Below are 15,352 nucleotides of genomic sequence, written 5' to 3'. Positions count from 1 at the left end.
CCGGAGACCCGCGGCGCGCGGCGACATGGCGGGCAGCCACCGCCTCCTGCTGGAGAACGCGCAGCAAGTGGTGATGGTATGCGCCCGCGGCGAGCGCTTCCTGGCGGGGGACGCGCCGCGCAGCCTGGCCGTGCTGGAGGGCGCCAGCCTGGTGGTGGGCACGTAAGTGGCCGCGCGCGGACGGCACCGGCTTGGCCCCCTTCCCCTAACTTGTGCGCTGTGGAGGCAACCGGGCAAACGCTTTCCGGCATCCAGAAAGCCATTGCAGGCTTGTCTTTTAAGGCACCTGTTGCTACTTAACCTTGTGTGACAGTTTCAGGCTGCCATTTGGTGAAAAGAACTCTCTCAAGCTGAACGCCCCCCGCCCCTTCTGCTCCCTATTCCTAGATCTTTGGAATCAGCATCTCTGCGGTGGAGTTCTGGGACTTTAACTTTTCACAAAACACTCTCCAGCCCAACCTGCTTAGACACTAAAGCTTGAGCACCACGGAAAACGTTCAGATGGTGATGGTTTGGGGTGATAGCAAATTATGGTCCAGCCACCAAGAAAAGAGGACATTTTTCAGGTTTTTTTTTTTTTCTCCATTAAGCCTCTGTGCTTCCTGCAATGACTTGAATAAAGTAACAGCCAACGTTTGGGAGGGTGAGCCTGCAGTGGGAAAGGAGTTTGGATGCCTGTTTGAATTGGAGAGCCCCAGTCATCACGATTGCACAAGATGGGCTCAGCCCTGATCTGAGGCTGCTTAGGGTTGTGAAAGAGCACAGCTTTTAGGGACTGTGTGTTTTGTTTTTAATTAACAAAGGGATAAAAACATTCCCAGTGTTATGGTTGAAAATCGTTAACACCAGTTAAGAGAACTGCACAGAGGTAGGAATCCAGGGCTAATTGATGGCCATACTCTATGGAGTCCGGAAGCCCTACTGTCTTGGTCTCCAGTGAGCAACCCTCTTTCTCACTCACTCCATCGTCCAAGATGGCTGCTACACCTCCCCAACTCTCCTTATGGTGTCTACCTTCCAGACAGTAGGAAACAGGACAAGAAAATAATCTTTTTGTTTAGAATGTAGTCACATGGCCACTCATGGGACTCCCATGCCACTCCCATGGCTCATGGGAAACTCAGAAATGTATCTTCATTTTGGGTGGTCATGTGTTCAGCTAAAACTTAGGAATCTAGCACTGTGGGGAAAAGGGAACACTGCTCTTCCGGAACAGCTGGCAATCTCCAGACACATGATTTGTTGTTTTTCTGTTTTGTTTTGTGCCTTGCATGTGGCTAGAGGCATTTTTTCTTTTCTTTAAAAATTTTTTTTTTTAAAATTTATTTTTTGAGTGACAGAGAGAGACAGCGCGAGCAGGGAAGGGTCAGAGAGAGAGGGAGGTACAGAATTCAAAGCAGCCTCCAGGCTCTGAGCTCTCAGCACAGAGCTCAACACAGGGCTCGATCCCACAAACTGTGAGATCATGACCTGAGCCGAAGTAGGACACTCAACCAACAGAGCCACCCAGGCACCTCTAGAGGCATTTTTTTTTCAAAGACACAAATGCAAGAAGAAAATATAGTACATGATGACTGATACCAAAAGACATGGCCAACATATTTTAAACCATTAGTCAGCTTTTCCACAGTGTTTTCCCAAGCTTTCGTAATTATTTCTTGATTTTTTTTTTCAGGGATGGGTTTATAAAAGCCATTGGTCCTGCTGATGCTATCCAAACACTGTTTTCTGAAGAAACATTTGAAGAAAGAATTGACTGTTCTGGGAAATGCATCTTGCCGGGTATTAACCTCTTTTTCAGTGAAACCCTGCAGCCGGTTTTAGTAACATTAAGAGGAAGAGTAGCCACCCTATTGTTTTAAATAGGGTCTCAAAATAAAATTAAAATAGAATAGCTACTATGCCTTGCATTTCTAACTACTGAATGTCTAAGCTGCTTTACAAATATGTTTTCATCTTGAATCCTTATAACTTCCCTGTAGAGTATCATTATCTATATGTTACAGATTAGAAACCTCCAGTTTAGGGATGAAATATCTCACCCAAGATTGCTGGACAGGTAAAGCGCAGCCTGGGAATCAAACTTATTCATTCACTTGACTTTTTTCCATGCGCATGCTAAAGAGAAACCAGCTGTGTTGTTTAGGTCCAAAGGCTGTTGTTGGAAGAACTTCGCTAATCTATTTCATATGGGAGGCAGACAGGGCAAACTGCTGTTTTTGATACCAGAATATACTCTACATTTACAGAGAGTGTGAAACAACCCATCTTTAGGCAGAAAAGTGTGTGTTGGGGAGGGGGATCCTTGGAGATTTCACTGAAGTTTATTAATATCTTTAATGATTGACAAGAAAAAAGTTTGTTAACCATCATCTCCTACATAATGTTTTAAGGTTTCATGAAATCATCGGAAACAAGTTTCACAAATTGAGTTCCATACAAAACATACAAGCTAAATTTTACATTTTTAAATACATGTTGTGTATATCTGATACAGCTTCTACCTTCTGGCTTTTGGGAGTCAGGATCTAAAGTCAGAGCGAAGCCTTCCGAAAAAGAGCAGAAAATAGTAGAAAGCAATCTGAATAGAGATTCATGATTTTAGTCCAATCAGAACGATTAACGAGACTTTTAATCCACAAGGTATTTAAAATATTCTGGAAAGACACACTTTACTGAGTTATACCTGAATAAGCAAACAGTCCAAATGATTGCTTTACGGTTTCTCTTCAGTTAAGCTACATTTCTTTTTTTGAAGAAAGATTCACGTTTCTGATTCCATATTTTTCTTCCCAAAGTTGGGAGGGATTGTATTCTGTGTTCACAGCCACATGATTCCTTGGTGATAGAGTCCTTGGTTTCGCTGAACTATAATAGCTATGACATTTGTTTTAAAAGCTTGCTCGGTGAGCATAGGCTTAGTGGGCAAAAGGAGTTGTATTTCTTTATTGGATATTCTCATCATGCTGAGTCTCCCTCCTCCATCAGAACCTTCTATACCAACCATGCAGAGAGGCTTCTTAGTTCCGCTCTGTGGAGGGAAGCATACAAATTCTTCCTCTTCCACCATCTTCCAAGATGGCTGACCATCACTTGCTTTCCCAAGAGCGTTCGAGATAGTCTGCCTACTATCTAAGGGCTTTCTATTTCTCAGATTTAAAAGTGATCTGATTTATTGATTACAGGTTTGGTGGATGCACACACACATCCAGTATGGGCTGGTGAAAGAGTTCACGAGTTTGCAATGAAGGTAACTGCAATAAATGATGGCAAATCAAAATAAGGCACAAATACAGACACCCCTTTTTCTAAAGAGTGGATAGGTTATTTTGCAACAGATGCCTGCATTTCTTTTTAATGGATATTTTAATGGATAAAACAATGAAACTGACTTAGAACTGTCCAAATCTTTACACTATGCATAGGGCCAGCAATCATTTAAGTATGATAGTTTTCAAAAATTTTAGCAGTAGAATCCTTATGTATGTATGTATATATTAGACTCCTCTCTTTAAAACAGAACTGAGCTGCCTTTTTCCACTAGTTTCTCCTGTCTTTCCCTTCCCTCATTTCACCCCTCCACCCCTGCTAGCCTTTGGAAGGGCTCCGGGAAACAGTTTGAAATTCACCATTCATTGGTTCCAACTTGGAAAAATAGATTGCTAACCATAAAAATAAACTAAATCTTGTATCTTTTCCCTGAAAAATGAGACTTATTAAGAAATATAAGGTGTAGTCTGTGTTACAAGTCATTGATTAGCCATGGTCAACCCTCAAATCCCTGGTCAAATCCATTTTCACATTGTTTCTTTCTAATAGACTTTATTTTTCAGAGCAGTTTTAGGCTCACAGCAAAATTGAGTGGGAGGCACAAAGATTTCCCATATACCTCCTGACCCCACACATGCACTCCTCTCTTTAAAACAGAACTGAACTGCCTTTTTCCACTAGTTTCTCCTGTCTTTCCCTTCCCTCATTTCACCCCTCCACCCCTGCTAGCCTTCTGCATTATCAACATCCCCCCTCAGAGTGGTACTTTTGTTACAGTTGATGAGCCTACATTAACACATCATTATTACCTGAGTCCATAGTTTTTATCAGTGTTCTCTCATGGTGCTGCACATTCTATGGGTTTGGACAAATGTATACTGACACGTAACCACCATTATACATACAGAGTGGTTTCACTGCCCTAAAGTTTCTCTGTGTTCTGCCTATTCATCCCTCTACCCCCAACCCGTGATAGCCGATAGCCACTGATCCTTCTACTGTTTCCATTGTATTACCTTTCCCAGAACATCATATAGTTGGAATCATGCAGTGTGTAGCCTTTTCAGATTGCTTCTTTCACTTAGCAGTATGCATTTGGGGTTCTTCCATCTCTTTTCTTCACATTGGTTTTAAGCATACATCCTTACAGCTAAGAAATTGCTTTAGATATTGTGTACCTTCTTCAATACGTTAGAGCTGTTTTTCTTGTTTTGCTTTTGAGAGAGAGAGAGAAAACAAGCAGGGAAGGAGCAGAGAGAGAGGGGGACAGAGGATCCAAAGCAGGCTCTGTGCTGACAGCAGTGAGCCGGATGCAGGGACTGAACTCACAAACTCTGAGATCGTGACCTGTGCCGAAGTTGGATGTCTAACCAACTGAGCCACCCAGGTGTCCCACATACTAGAGCTGTTTTTAAGACTTCTTTATTAAATCACAGACTTTCAGAGCCAAAAAGCAACCCTAGAGATTTGCAGTCCAAACATCTCATTACATAGATGGGGAAACGTGAGGTCTGGAGAAGGGCTAGTGTTGAGTGAGCTCACCAGCTCGCCATGGTAGAACCCAGATGAAAAATTCTGGGGGATCCCAGGTTGGCATACTTTTTTTTTTTTGCACCAGACTCCTTGCTGCCCAGAGTAACTGGAGCCCAACAGGATCCCAGAAAGACCTTTTTGCTTGAGTCACAGAGGTCAGACCCCAAACTCTAGTGGCAAATGCTGAGAGGTGGAACCCCTGTGCGTCTCATCAATGGCTATTTGGAATAGCTGCAGGGGAGTTCCTGAATTGCCTAAGCTTTGTTGTCTCATTCATTGGTGCTGTGGATAGACAGAGTCAGCTGGTACATATTGGGGCCAAATGGGTTATTAAAATACTGAAATACTCATGGGCTGGCTGGTAAATTGTTGCTGCTGCCTGAGACCGGAAGTGCTCCCCACCACATCTCCCATTTCTGCAACCCCAGGCCTTCCTGAGGTGCCCATCCTCCGTAGGCCCCCCACCGCCCTGGCAGAGTAGGGGTTTCCACGGCTGTGTGTCCCAGCATCCTTTCTGATCTGCTCGTGTCCCTGACATATCAATTGTTAAATCATTTTGAGTGTCAGCCCTGAATGGACCTGCCTGCAACCTCGCGCCTGTCACCGGCCTAAGGATGAGCCCTGTGTTCAGTTGGCAGGAGCCACGTACATGGATATTCATCAGGCTGGAGGAGGCATCAACTTCACCGTGGAGCACACGCGCCAAGCGTCGGAGGAGGAGCTCTTCTGCTCATTCCAGCAGCGGCTGCAGTGCATGATGAGGGCGGGGACCACGCTGGTGGAGTGCAAGAGCGGATATGGCCTCAACCTGGAGACCGAGCTCAAGATGCTGCGTGTGATTGAGCGCGCTCGGCGCCAGGGGCCCATCGGCATCTCAGCCACTTATTGCGGGGCTCACTCGGTGCCAAAGTAACCTCAACCTGCGGAATCCGGCTTTGATTTGGGGCATTGACAACAAAGAAGGAAGGGTGCCTAAGTGGGATTGCGTTCTCATGGAGGTGGGGTGAATCTGCGCTGTAGTTCTTACAGAGGAGTTCAGTAGAAGCCTTTAGAAAGGTGATCTGATTCCAATAGACGGCTTGCAGCGGGTGGTTTTAGGAAGGTGATCCCCACCAGACCTATCAGTTTACTAGTCCCCTAATGATGAAAGAGGAAGGGATGTTCAAAACTCTTTCAGTTAACAAAAAGCAATGCCCCCCCCCCTTATAGATCCTTTAAAACGACAGGTATTACTTTAAATAGTTGCCCATGACAACATAATTGCACGTTAGAGGTTCAGAGTAACACTCTGTAGGACACAGATCAAATCTATAAGGCAAGGGCACTCAGCATGTTTGAGCTGAGTCATTGAGTCTCTATCCAGGATCGGCGCATGCAGAAGTCTTGTCAATAACACCTGCTATATCCTGATTGTTAAGACTCCTAAGTTACAGCTTTAATTATTTCTCTATCTTAGGATCATTTGCCTACAGTTTGTCAGGTTCTTCAAGTGCCAGAAAAGCCTTTCTTCAATTAAAAAAAAATTTCCCCCATGTCATCTCATTTTCTTCCCTCAGAGGAAAGACCGCTACAGAAGCTGCTGACGAAATCATCAATAACCACCTCCCAAAGCTGAAGGAACTTGGCAGCCGTGGGGAAATACACGTGGACAACATAGATGTATTCTGTGAGAAAGGCGTCTTTGATCTCAATTCCACCAGAAGGATTCTTCAAAGTGGAAAAGATCTAGGATTACAGATTAACTTCCATGGGGATGAACTCCATCCTATGAAGGCTGCTGAGGTGCGGTTGACCTTTGGCTTTTCCTTTGTCAAGACTCATGCGATAGAAAACTTCCTTAGTTTGTTCAGAGTTAGGAGTAGCCTTCCAAAAAGAGAGAGACTGGGAGAATTCATTTGAATAATGCAAAGGTTGGTCTGGTTGAGACTTAGAATCCCTGACCTCTATTAGAAATTTACTTTTTTGCCAGCCATTTACTTTTATTATCACCTGCTGGTAGTATTAGCAGGAAAAGAAGTACCTTTGTGATCTTGTTTGTCAAATTCAAAACACTGCTTGGTTGGAGCACAAAGCCACACTGGCAGAGTTCAGTAATTTCACGTGTGGCTTCTGGGCATTTTCTGTGGCAGCCCCCATGAATGTTGGTGGAGCACACCATTAATAGTCACAGAGTCACAGGATGATTTTCTGATCTGTACGTCTTGCTCAGATTCGTTTATTCATGCTTGCAACAAACACTTGAGTGTGTGCTGTGTGCCAGGCACTGTTCTAGGCATTGAGAATTCAGCAGTGAATTAAATAGACAAAATCCACTCAGTTGTGAGTCTTGATGTTGCTCCTCTAAACCCTGGAGCAAAGTAAATAGCTGCCCTTGGGGCATAAATACAGATATGATACTCCACAGGTGTCTCAACCACAACATGAAGTGATCTCTTAATATCACTTCCAAATCTTGTCCTGTGTTTCCTGTCCAGTAAATGACCCCATTTACCTATGTATTGCCTAAGTCAAAAACTTGGACATCACTTGGTCTCCTCACCTGCTTACCCGTCACATTTCAACCAACCTGCAAGAGCTCCCCGTTTGCCTCCTGAGTATCTCTCGGTCTACTTCTCTTCACCCTACTGCCTCGATCAAACCACCACCAGGTCTCAGCTGGGCTCCCGCAACAGCTCTTCTCCTTGCCTCCACACTTCCTGCTCTTCAATCCATTCCCTGTGGTGCATCTCATCTTCCTCTCCATTGCCGAAAACGCCTGCAAGGCTCACCAGGGCTGGCGGGATGAATTCTAAACTCAGCACCTGTAGGCTTACCAGGACCCAGCTCTTGCTCACCTCCCAACTTCCTCTTTGCCCCCTTTACCATGAACCAGCCGCAGTAAATAGTTTTCTTACACCTGATACCCCATGCCTCGGAATTTGCTTTCTCTAATCTGAGTGTCCCTTGTCTGGCTCACTCTGACTCCCCTCCATGTTTCATCTTAGCTACCACTTCTCTGGGATCCAGATCTCCCCAAGAATGGGTTATAGTCCCTCCCTGTGCTTGTCCCGCTGTGTTCAAATCGCCTCTGTGACCCCTACTGGACTGTAAACACGCCGAGGACTGTGCCCGCGCCTTCGCAGCCCTGTCCCTGGGGGTTAGCACGATGCCTGCCATACAGACAGCCTTTAGAGAGTAAATATTTGTTGAATGTTTCTTGAATGAATGTGAACTAGGTGGCCAACAAGATACTTTTGGTCATAGAGAGTGACTGGAGAGTTAAATCAATAGAGGTCAGTACCCAGGATGAACAAATCAAGTTTGGAACAGTGAAGGTGATTCCAAGGTTAGAAAGAAACTCCCCCTTGGGAACAGAGTCTGTCTATGGAACACTGGACTCTCCAGAGCCCCAAACCAAAATGCTTTTAGATCTGAGCGAGCTGCTCATGCGGGGGCCCCGCTCTTTCCTGCCCTGGCGTGGGCATCGCTGCCTCCCTGGGCCATGGTGTAATGTCAGAAATTAGTCTACTTTCCTTGCCTTGGAGTGCTTATCATATCACCTTTCAGACTGGGGCAGTGTGTGTGTGTGTGTGTGTGTGTGTGTGTGTGTGTGTGTGAGAGAGAGAGAGATTGAGAGAGGAAATGTCAAGCTGAGACTCACTTTAATGTCATGTTCTCATTATCACTATAACGTTACCTCCTCATGGTATTCCTCTGACAAGCCCAGACTTTTAACCTGGAGAGACTCAAGCTCAAATAGACATTCTCAAATTATGCATACAATTCCATTTTAAAAGTTTATTTTCTTAACTGATCTGTTTTCTGAGTGCAATGCAATCCAATATATCTTTCTTTATTGTGTTTTTATGATGCTATAAGAATCAGATTTTATTACCAATAAAGCTTCTGTTTCCAAGAGGCAATTGCCAAGAAATTTTCCTAATAGAGTGCAGTTTATTTTTGCAGGGAAAACAATGTTCTGGCACTTTATTGATTGTTTTTTGCTGTTGGTGAAACTTTCTCTCTCTGCCCATTCTGCTTAGCTCGGGGCTGAGCTGGGAGCCCGGGCCATCAGTCACCTGGAAGAAGTGAGCGATGAAGGCATCGCTGCCATGGCAACGGCGGGGACCTCCGCCATCCTTCTGCCCACCACGGCCTACATGCTGAGGTGAGCTGCCGGGCAAGCTGTGAGCATGCAGAGCAAGATGTCTAAACACCATTTCACTGCCCTTCCAAATTCCATAAAAGTGCAGATCAGGAAAGCTGAGCCCATGGGAGATGCCAATTCCAGAGTCATGTACAGAAATGCATTACCCAGAGGAAAGAGCTTGGACCCAAATAGCCTTTGAGTGGCGGGATTATTGGGAAGAGTGGAGCTCTTTCATTTTTTTCCCCACTTCTTTGGAATTTTCCAATTAAACATCAATATGCATCACTTTTATCATTAGACAACAATGAAATGGGCTTTCATTGTTTCATTGTTTTCATTTAAAAATGCATAACATGTTGAAGATATTTAGCAGTGTTCAGTGCCTGAAGGAGCTGTTTTCTAAGAGGATGCAAGTAGGAACCACAATCCTCACAAATCCCTGGGGTGGGAGAAAAGGAGATGTCTAAGTATATTTTGTGAAATCTCCCCAGGAATTTTGCTGTTTGCCCCCCTTGGATTGAATACACCTGGTCCACAGTCCATTTTCATAACATGCTGTTTCGGACGTTGGACCAGGTCTATGGGCAGCTTGGGTTGTCACAACTAGGGGGCGCTGCTGGCATCTAGTGGGTAGAGGCCAGGGATGCACCTAAACATCCCCACAGTGCAGGGACCAGCCTCCCACCACAGAGGATTACCCGGCCACAATTATGAACTGGGCCGGGGTTGGGACCCTCTGCTTTGGGGATCGCAAAGCCAGGTTTTGAGTAATCTTCATAAGAGAGAAGAAAGGAATACTGCAGTGCTTTTCTCAAATACAGTATGATTTTCTCAAATACAGATATGTATAATCTTATACATTTATCTTATTATTTCTATTCTCTTAAAGAGTAGACATAATGTAGATTATGACCAAGGAATATCAATCAGTAATAGTCCTTGGTATCTTGGCATTTAAGCGAGTCTCAGTAGTCCTCAGTTGAAGTCATCAATTAATACTTAATCTTGTTAATTTTCCATCAACCAAGGAACACTTTCAACTCACCTGAATCCCTTAAGATGAAACGAGACTTGACATATGAAGGGCAGCTAAGCAATAAAAGTTGGAACTGTGTCCCACTGCCAGAGGCGGCTGCCATCTGTGGTCACTGCAAGATGGGTTGACCACCCAGTTTGGACAACAGGAAAAATCACAGAGAAGGCCACACTTTTCTGTGTGGCTTCTCCGTTCTGGTATTTTCTGATCTCTCCAACAGGAGCAATTTGCAGGGCTCCCGGCCATGCCCTGAATTTCTCTTTCTCTTCTCTTTCTCTCTCTCTCTCTCTCTCTCTCTCTCTCTCCTCTTTATATATTTATTTTTAGGGAGAGAGAGAGAGAGTGCACAACTGGGAGGGAGGCAGAGAGAAAGTGAGATGCCATGCCCTGAATTCTCTCTTTTTCCCCCCTCTCTAAATGTTTATTTGTTTTTGAGAGAGAGATAGAGAGGGAACATGCACAAGTGGAGGACGGGGAGAGAGAGAGGCGGACAGAGGATCGGAAGTGGGCTCTGCGCTGACAGCAGCCAGCCTGATGTGAGGCTCGAACTCATGAACCACGAGATCATGAACTGAGCCAAGGTCAGACGCTCAACCAACTGAGCCACCCAGGTGCCCCTGCCCTGAATTCTCTTGACTCTCATTTCCAGAGTAACAGTTGGCTTATGCTACTTGAGGGCTTCATTAATCATTATTTTATGCATCTTTGTGTATACTGTTTAAATTTATTCAGGATACATTCACCTTCATTTTTCTGGCACTCCCTTGACATTTCCACAGCCTCAGTTTTCTGGAAGGGAAGGGGAGGCCATCAGAATGAACCGTGGGGAAATTTCAAGCTCTACCTTTCCTCACCCTTCTCTCTGCTTCACCCACTTCCTCTCATATATCATCCTAGTTGAGGAACATCATCTCAGGTAGTCCTGCAAATTGTCAGTCGTACACTGTGAATGTTGCAAGGGCCTCAGTCTTGGCATATAAAACCAGTAGACTCTCAGCACAACTAATTTTATCTGTCCTTCTCCCGCCAATACTGTGAGCCTGAGTAAACAGTAGCCTAGTGTCTGATTATTAAGGCCTGCACCCCTAGGATCACCCGTGCCCCTTAAAGTGCCTGCCTAAGAAAGCCTGCCTGACAGCGGAAGTAGTGTTTGTTCCAACAGAATCCGATGATAGGCAGCTAGACCCCTGGACTTCCTCCTAGAGCAGTAACTTTACAAAGCTTGCAATTGTAAATTCTTTCTCTGCTCCTTTGAGATAGAAATCTTCCACCACCCAGGCAGGATTGTCTTCTCCAGGACCTGAAAGCCATCTCGAAAGGCAAACATTCAAGAAGAAAACTCTCTCTAGTTCCCAGCCTGCTGGGTACACTACACCAACTTACCCCCCTGCCTCTCACTGTCAAGGTAGAAGTTGGTTTCTTCTCCAGAGAAGTGCCAGTTAACAACCCCAGGTCCCACTGACCAACCTCTCCCGGTTTTAGAAAATTTTCACTTCCTTGACTCTGCTCAACTCCCCCTGCCCCTTCTGCCTCCCAATGTCCTTGTTCTTTCTTAAAACACCCCGTTAGCTCTACACAAATCAAAAGTGCACACAGGACTCAGTTTCCCTTTCGCAGTAGTTATTACTGAATACAGTTTGTCTTCACCATGTTAACTATTGTTTGGCGTTGTTTATCTGTGACATAACTTTTGAGTCATATCCTAAAGGACAAATAATATTGTGCCAAGGAAGTCAGGGAGCCATGTGCCCCAGAAAAAGCACAAATATTTTACATATTAGATTCTTGAGCCCTCAAGATTTTAAAGGGCCTACAAAACATGTTCAAGACCCTTCCCCCTACCCCCCTGCCCAAGGAGGGAGAGAAATAGGAATTAAAAAATTACAGAATGGAAGTTACTAAAAATAGCATTTTCTTAAATTTCATCGTTAATATCTGGGAGTCAAAAAATAGTTTGTTACATTTGAAAAAGTTTAGGTTGTATTTTTCTTCCTTAGTAAGAATCTCTGGATGTGTATAAAGATTGCCAAAATAGGGGCACCTGTGCGGCTCAGTTGGTTAAGCGCTGACTCTTGATCTTGGCTCAGGTCATGATCTCAGGGGTTTGTGAATTTGATCCGCATATAGCGGTCCTGCGCTAATGTGGAGCCTCATTGGGATTCTCTCTTTCGGCCCCTCCCCTGCTTGTGCTCCTGTGCGCGCGCTCTCTCTCTCTCTCTCTCTCTCTCTCTCTCTCTCTTTCTAAATGAATAAGTAAACATTAAAAAATTGCCAAAATAAACACTCCCAAATTAAAGAGGTTAATCATAGCCAAGTCACTTCCAAAGCAGAATGGTAAAAGTCAGGAGCCCTGGGCTTCCACTTGACTATTAATCACTTAACTTGAGTTTCTGTTTCTTCTTCCAGAACACAAGGGGTTGGATATCTTAAGTCTGCTTCCATTCCGAGCATCTGGTCTGCAGAAGTTCCACTTTCAGAGACTGACATCTTTTTTTACTTCCCTCGTCTTAGACTGAAGCAACCTCGGGCTAGGAAGATGTTAGATGAAGGTGTAATAGTTGCTCTGGGCAGTGATTTCAACCCTAACGCATATTGCTTTTCAATGGTAATTATTTTTAATGTGCCTTTCTGAGCAGAGAGTCAATCTTCTACCAAGTGTATAATTTAAAAAGAGTTCACTAACTGTTAAAACGTTCCAAAGATCTAAAAAATATCTTCCTGTGAAACAAAAAAAGTATAGACGGCAGGGTACTTGGATACTTCTGCACCACATGAATGCATCCAGGCATACAGAGGGGGGAGAAAGTTTCCACCTGCATAATTTTTTGATTCAGTCTTAGGCATTGTGGTTTGACAATGGCTTATTTCTGTCTTGGAGGTTAGCACAAGCTCAAAGAAGTTTTAGTGAGTGCGGAAGGGAGCTTAGTGGCCTTGAAGAGTGAGTAAATAATACATGGGGGAATGAGGGTGGGAAATCTGTACTAATAAAAGGATCTTTTCCAAAGCATAAGAATCTTTACGTGTGAATTAATTTTTCTCATACCAGTTTGGCCGGTTCCTCCTAGACATTTCATCTCCGTTATTGGCTGTGCCGTGTTGGGAAATGTCCCAGGTAGCAGTTGCCATTGTATTACTCTCCTCTAACGCTGTTCTCTCCTGCCTTAGCCACTGGTCATGCATCTGGCCTGTGTGAACATGAGAATGTCCATGCCCGAGGCCTTGGCGGCCGCCACCATCAATGCAGCTTACGCCCTGGGAAAATCTCACACACACGGATCTCTGGAAGTTGGTAAACAGGGAGATCTCATTATCATCAATTCGTCCAGGTGAGTGCTCTCCCAACTGACCTATTTTATTATATGTCCGTTTAATATACAGACTGGGATTAAATGCTGTTTCTGCTAATTATTCGCGGCAGGCTCTGTGTAGGCGCAGAAGCTCCCCAATCTCCTTTATCATCATCCCTTTGTAACCAGAAAGTCTCTCTGCAGATCCTAACCCACTCAGAGGAGACCGGATTGTCCAGTGTCTTCATCTGGCTTCCATCTTTCATGGATCTTCAGGTTTTTGTTCTGTTGACCTGGCTTTTGGACTCGTGCCCCCTGGTGCAAGCTTTTCCGCTAGAGTTCCGACCGACTGCTTGTGCTGGGCACGCGCGTCCCAGCTCTGGCTTGTCAGCCTGGTTCCGATTCGTTGCCTCTCCGGCTTCCTCTCTCTCTTACCAGAACCCCAAAGGCTTGCTTAATTTTCCTGCCCCTGGTCACTCACCTGCAGCCTGCTGCCAACTGGGCCTTCAATGTGACAACCGAGTCTTATTTTTCTAAGTTCTAAAGTTGTTAATCCTGTGGCTCTTTGACCCTAGCAAGCCTATTGCAGTCCTTGGACTTGATGTTGGACAGAAGAAAGCGGCTCTTTAATTCCACTTCTCACTCTCTCTATTGAAAATAATGCTGATGTTACTTTTCGTACATCCCTTAATCAGATCAAATATGTTAAGGACAAATACTTTAACATCATTAAACCATATTTAAGTCCTAGACCAGTTATCATATAATCTACTATTTGTTTTAAAAGCCCAAATATCAATGACAAAGTATAAAGACATTTTTAGAGAACGTATTTTTAAATTAGCATTTATTGACAAAGGGGTAATTTTGACTTGTATGCATTAAAGTACCTTTGATTTCCTTCTAGGTGGGAGCATTTGATTTACCAGTTTGGAGGCCATCATGAATTAATTGAATATGTTATAGCTAAAGGAAAAGTCATCTACAGAAAATGAAAGCTTGGAAAGGAAAGAGAAGCCTCTTCAACTATATAAGAAAATGCAGTTGTCGTAAAAGTTAAAATGCCACCATAATTTACCAGAGTGATGCCACTTAGATACATTTCAGTGCTTTGTTAATCCACTTGAAAAAAACCAAGAGAGAAATCTATTTTCTTTCAACATGTGCACCTGGACATATAAATAGGTAAATCATTTAGATCATAATCTCAGGACATTAACTCATTTCACAGAGATTTGTTACAAACATTTTGAAGATTAATGTGATGGAGTATCACCAAAATGCCTTTGTGGGGAAAGCAGATTGGCAGTTAGGTAGACATGTCTTGGAAATCGCATTTTATTTCTGCTTTTCAAGCTTCAGTTTTTAAACTACATTTAGTGAAAACTGCGGGATAGTGAGAAATCCAAGCGCTATGCCCCAAGTGAAGCAAGCGTAGCCTTCTAACAGGCTAGTCCTTTTCCCACAGAGTTCCTCTTTACAGGTGTTCTTTGAATGAATCAGTGTCTCCGATGGGAGGGTGTCCTATTTCTAATTTCTTCTCAACTCTAACAACAGAGCTTCACAGCAGATTTCAACGCTTGTCAATTTATACATGGGTACCGGGGCCTTCCTCAAAAGGATGCATTTTTGACCAAATCCATTAATGTGATTTTTAAAAGTCATTTTTAAGTTTTTGATTGTTCACATTATAAATGTATAACAAAATTTTCTTTATCTCTCAATAAATATTTGTTGTCATTATTGTTGTTTCTAGCCCTAGAAGTGGATCAGTGGTATTATCTATTGCAGCTGTTTAGGAAACAAACATATTACATAATTACACACAAAGAAATAGTGGATGACTATATAAATAGGTGTTTCTAAAGCCATATGAGTTTACTTAAAATATTTTTTTTTTGCCAATATTTATGGCTTTGTGTTTTTTTCCCCCATAATATTTTATTGTCAAATTGTTTTCCATACAACACCCAGTGCTCTTCCCCTCAAGTGCCCTCCACCATCACCACCACCTGTCTTCCCCCCTCCCCCCTCCCCCCCAACCCTCAGTTCATTCTCAGCTTTCAATAGTCTCTCAAGTTCTGCATCCCTCTCTCT

At 43.8% G+C, this 15,352-nt stretch overlaps 1 protein-coding gene across 4 annotated transcripts; it reads left to right on the top strand.

Annotated features, from left to right (window-relative positions):
- The first annotated feature begins 6 nt into the window (after nt 1–6).
- Nucleotides 7–15,005, top strand: AMDHD1 (amidohydrolase domain containing 1). Of its 4 annotated transcripts, none has more exons than XM_029954276.1 (9): nt 7–162; nt 1,676–1,782; nt 3,186–3,250; nt 5,435–5,712; nt 6,360–6,585; nt 8,826–8,950; nt 12,375–12,573; nt 13,134–13,294; nt 14,163–15,005. In XM_029954276.1, the coding sequence occupies exons 1-9, from the start codon at nt 26–28 to the stop codon at nt 14,248–14,250; spliced, it is 1,386 nt and encodes a 461-aa protein (XP_029810136.1). In that variant the 5' UTR covers nt 7–25; the 3' UTR covers nt 14,251–15,005. The 4 variants fall into 4 exon arrangements, with proteins under 4 accessions (XP_029810136.1, XP_029810137.1, XP_029810138.1 ...); XM_029954277.1 differs by having other exon boundaries at nt 12,480–12,573; nt 14,163–15,004; XM_029954278.1 differs by lacking the exon at nt 3,186–3,250 and having other exon boundaries at nt 81–162; nt 14,163–15,003.
- The last annotated feature ends 347 nt before the right edge of the window (nt 15,006–15,352 follow it).

The sequence above is a fragment of the Suricata suricatta genome, chromosome 10 (assembly GCF_006229205.1).
Source record: "Suricata suricatta isolate VVHF042 chromosome 10, meerkat_22Aug2017_6uvM2_HiC, whole genome shotgun sequence".
NCBI classification, from domain to species: domain Eukaryota; kingdom Metazoa; phylum Chordata; class Mammalia; order Carnivora; family Herpestidae; genus Suricata; species Suricata suricatta.
The sequence above is the reverse complement of the archived record's forward strand: the minus strand, read 5'-3'. Positions and strand labels throughout refer to the sequence as shown.

What these genes read in the sequence shown, in the direction of transcription:
- AMDHD1 (XM_029954276.1), top strand. Translation starts at nt 26, where the DNA reads ATGGCGGGCAGCCACCGCCTCCTGCTGGAGAACGCGCAGCAAGTGGTG. An exon ending in TGGGAAATGCATCTTGCCGG is followed by an intron (nt 1,783 to 3,185) that starts GTATTAACCTCT and finishes TATTGATTACAG; the next exon opens with GTTTGGTGGATGCACACACA. An exon ending in ACCACGGCCTACATGCTGAG is followed by an intron (nt 8,951 to 12,374) that starts GTGAGCTGCCGG and finishes TTCTTCTTCCAG; the next exon opens with AACACAAGGGGTTGGATATC.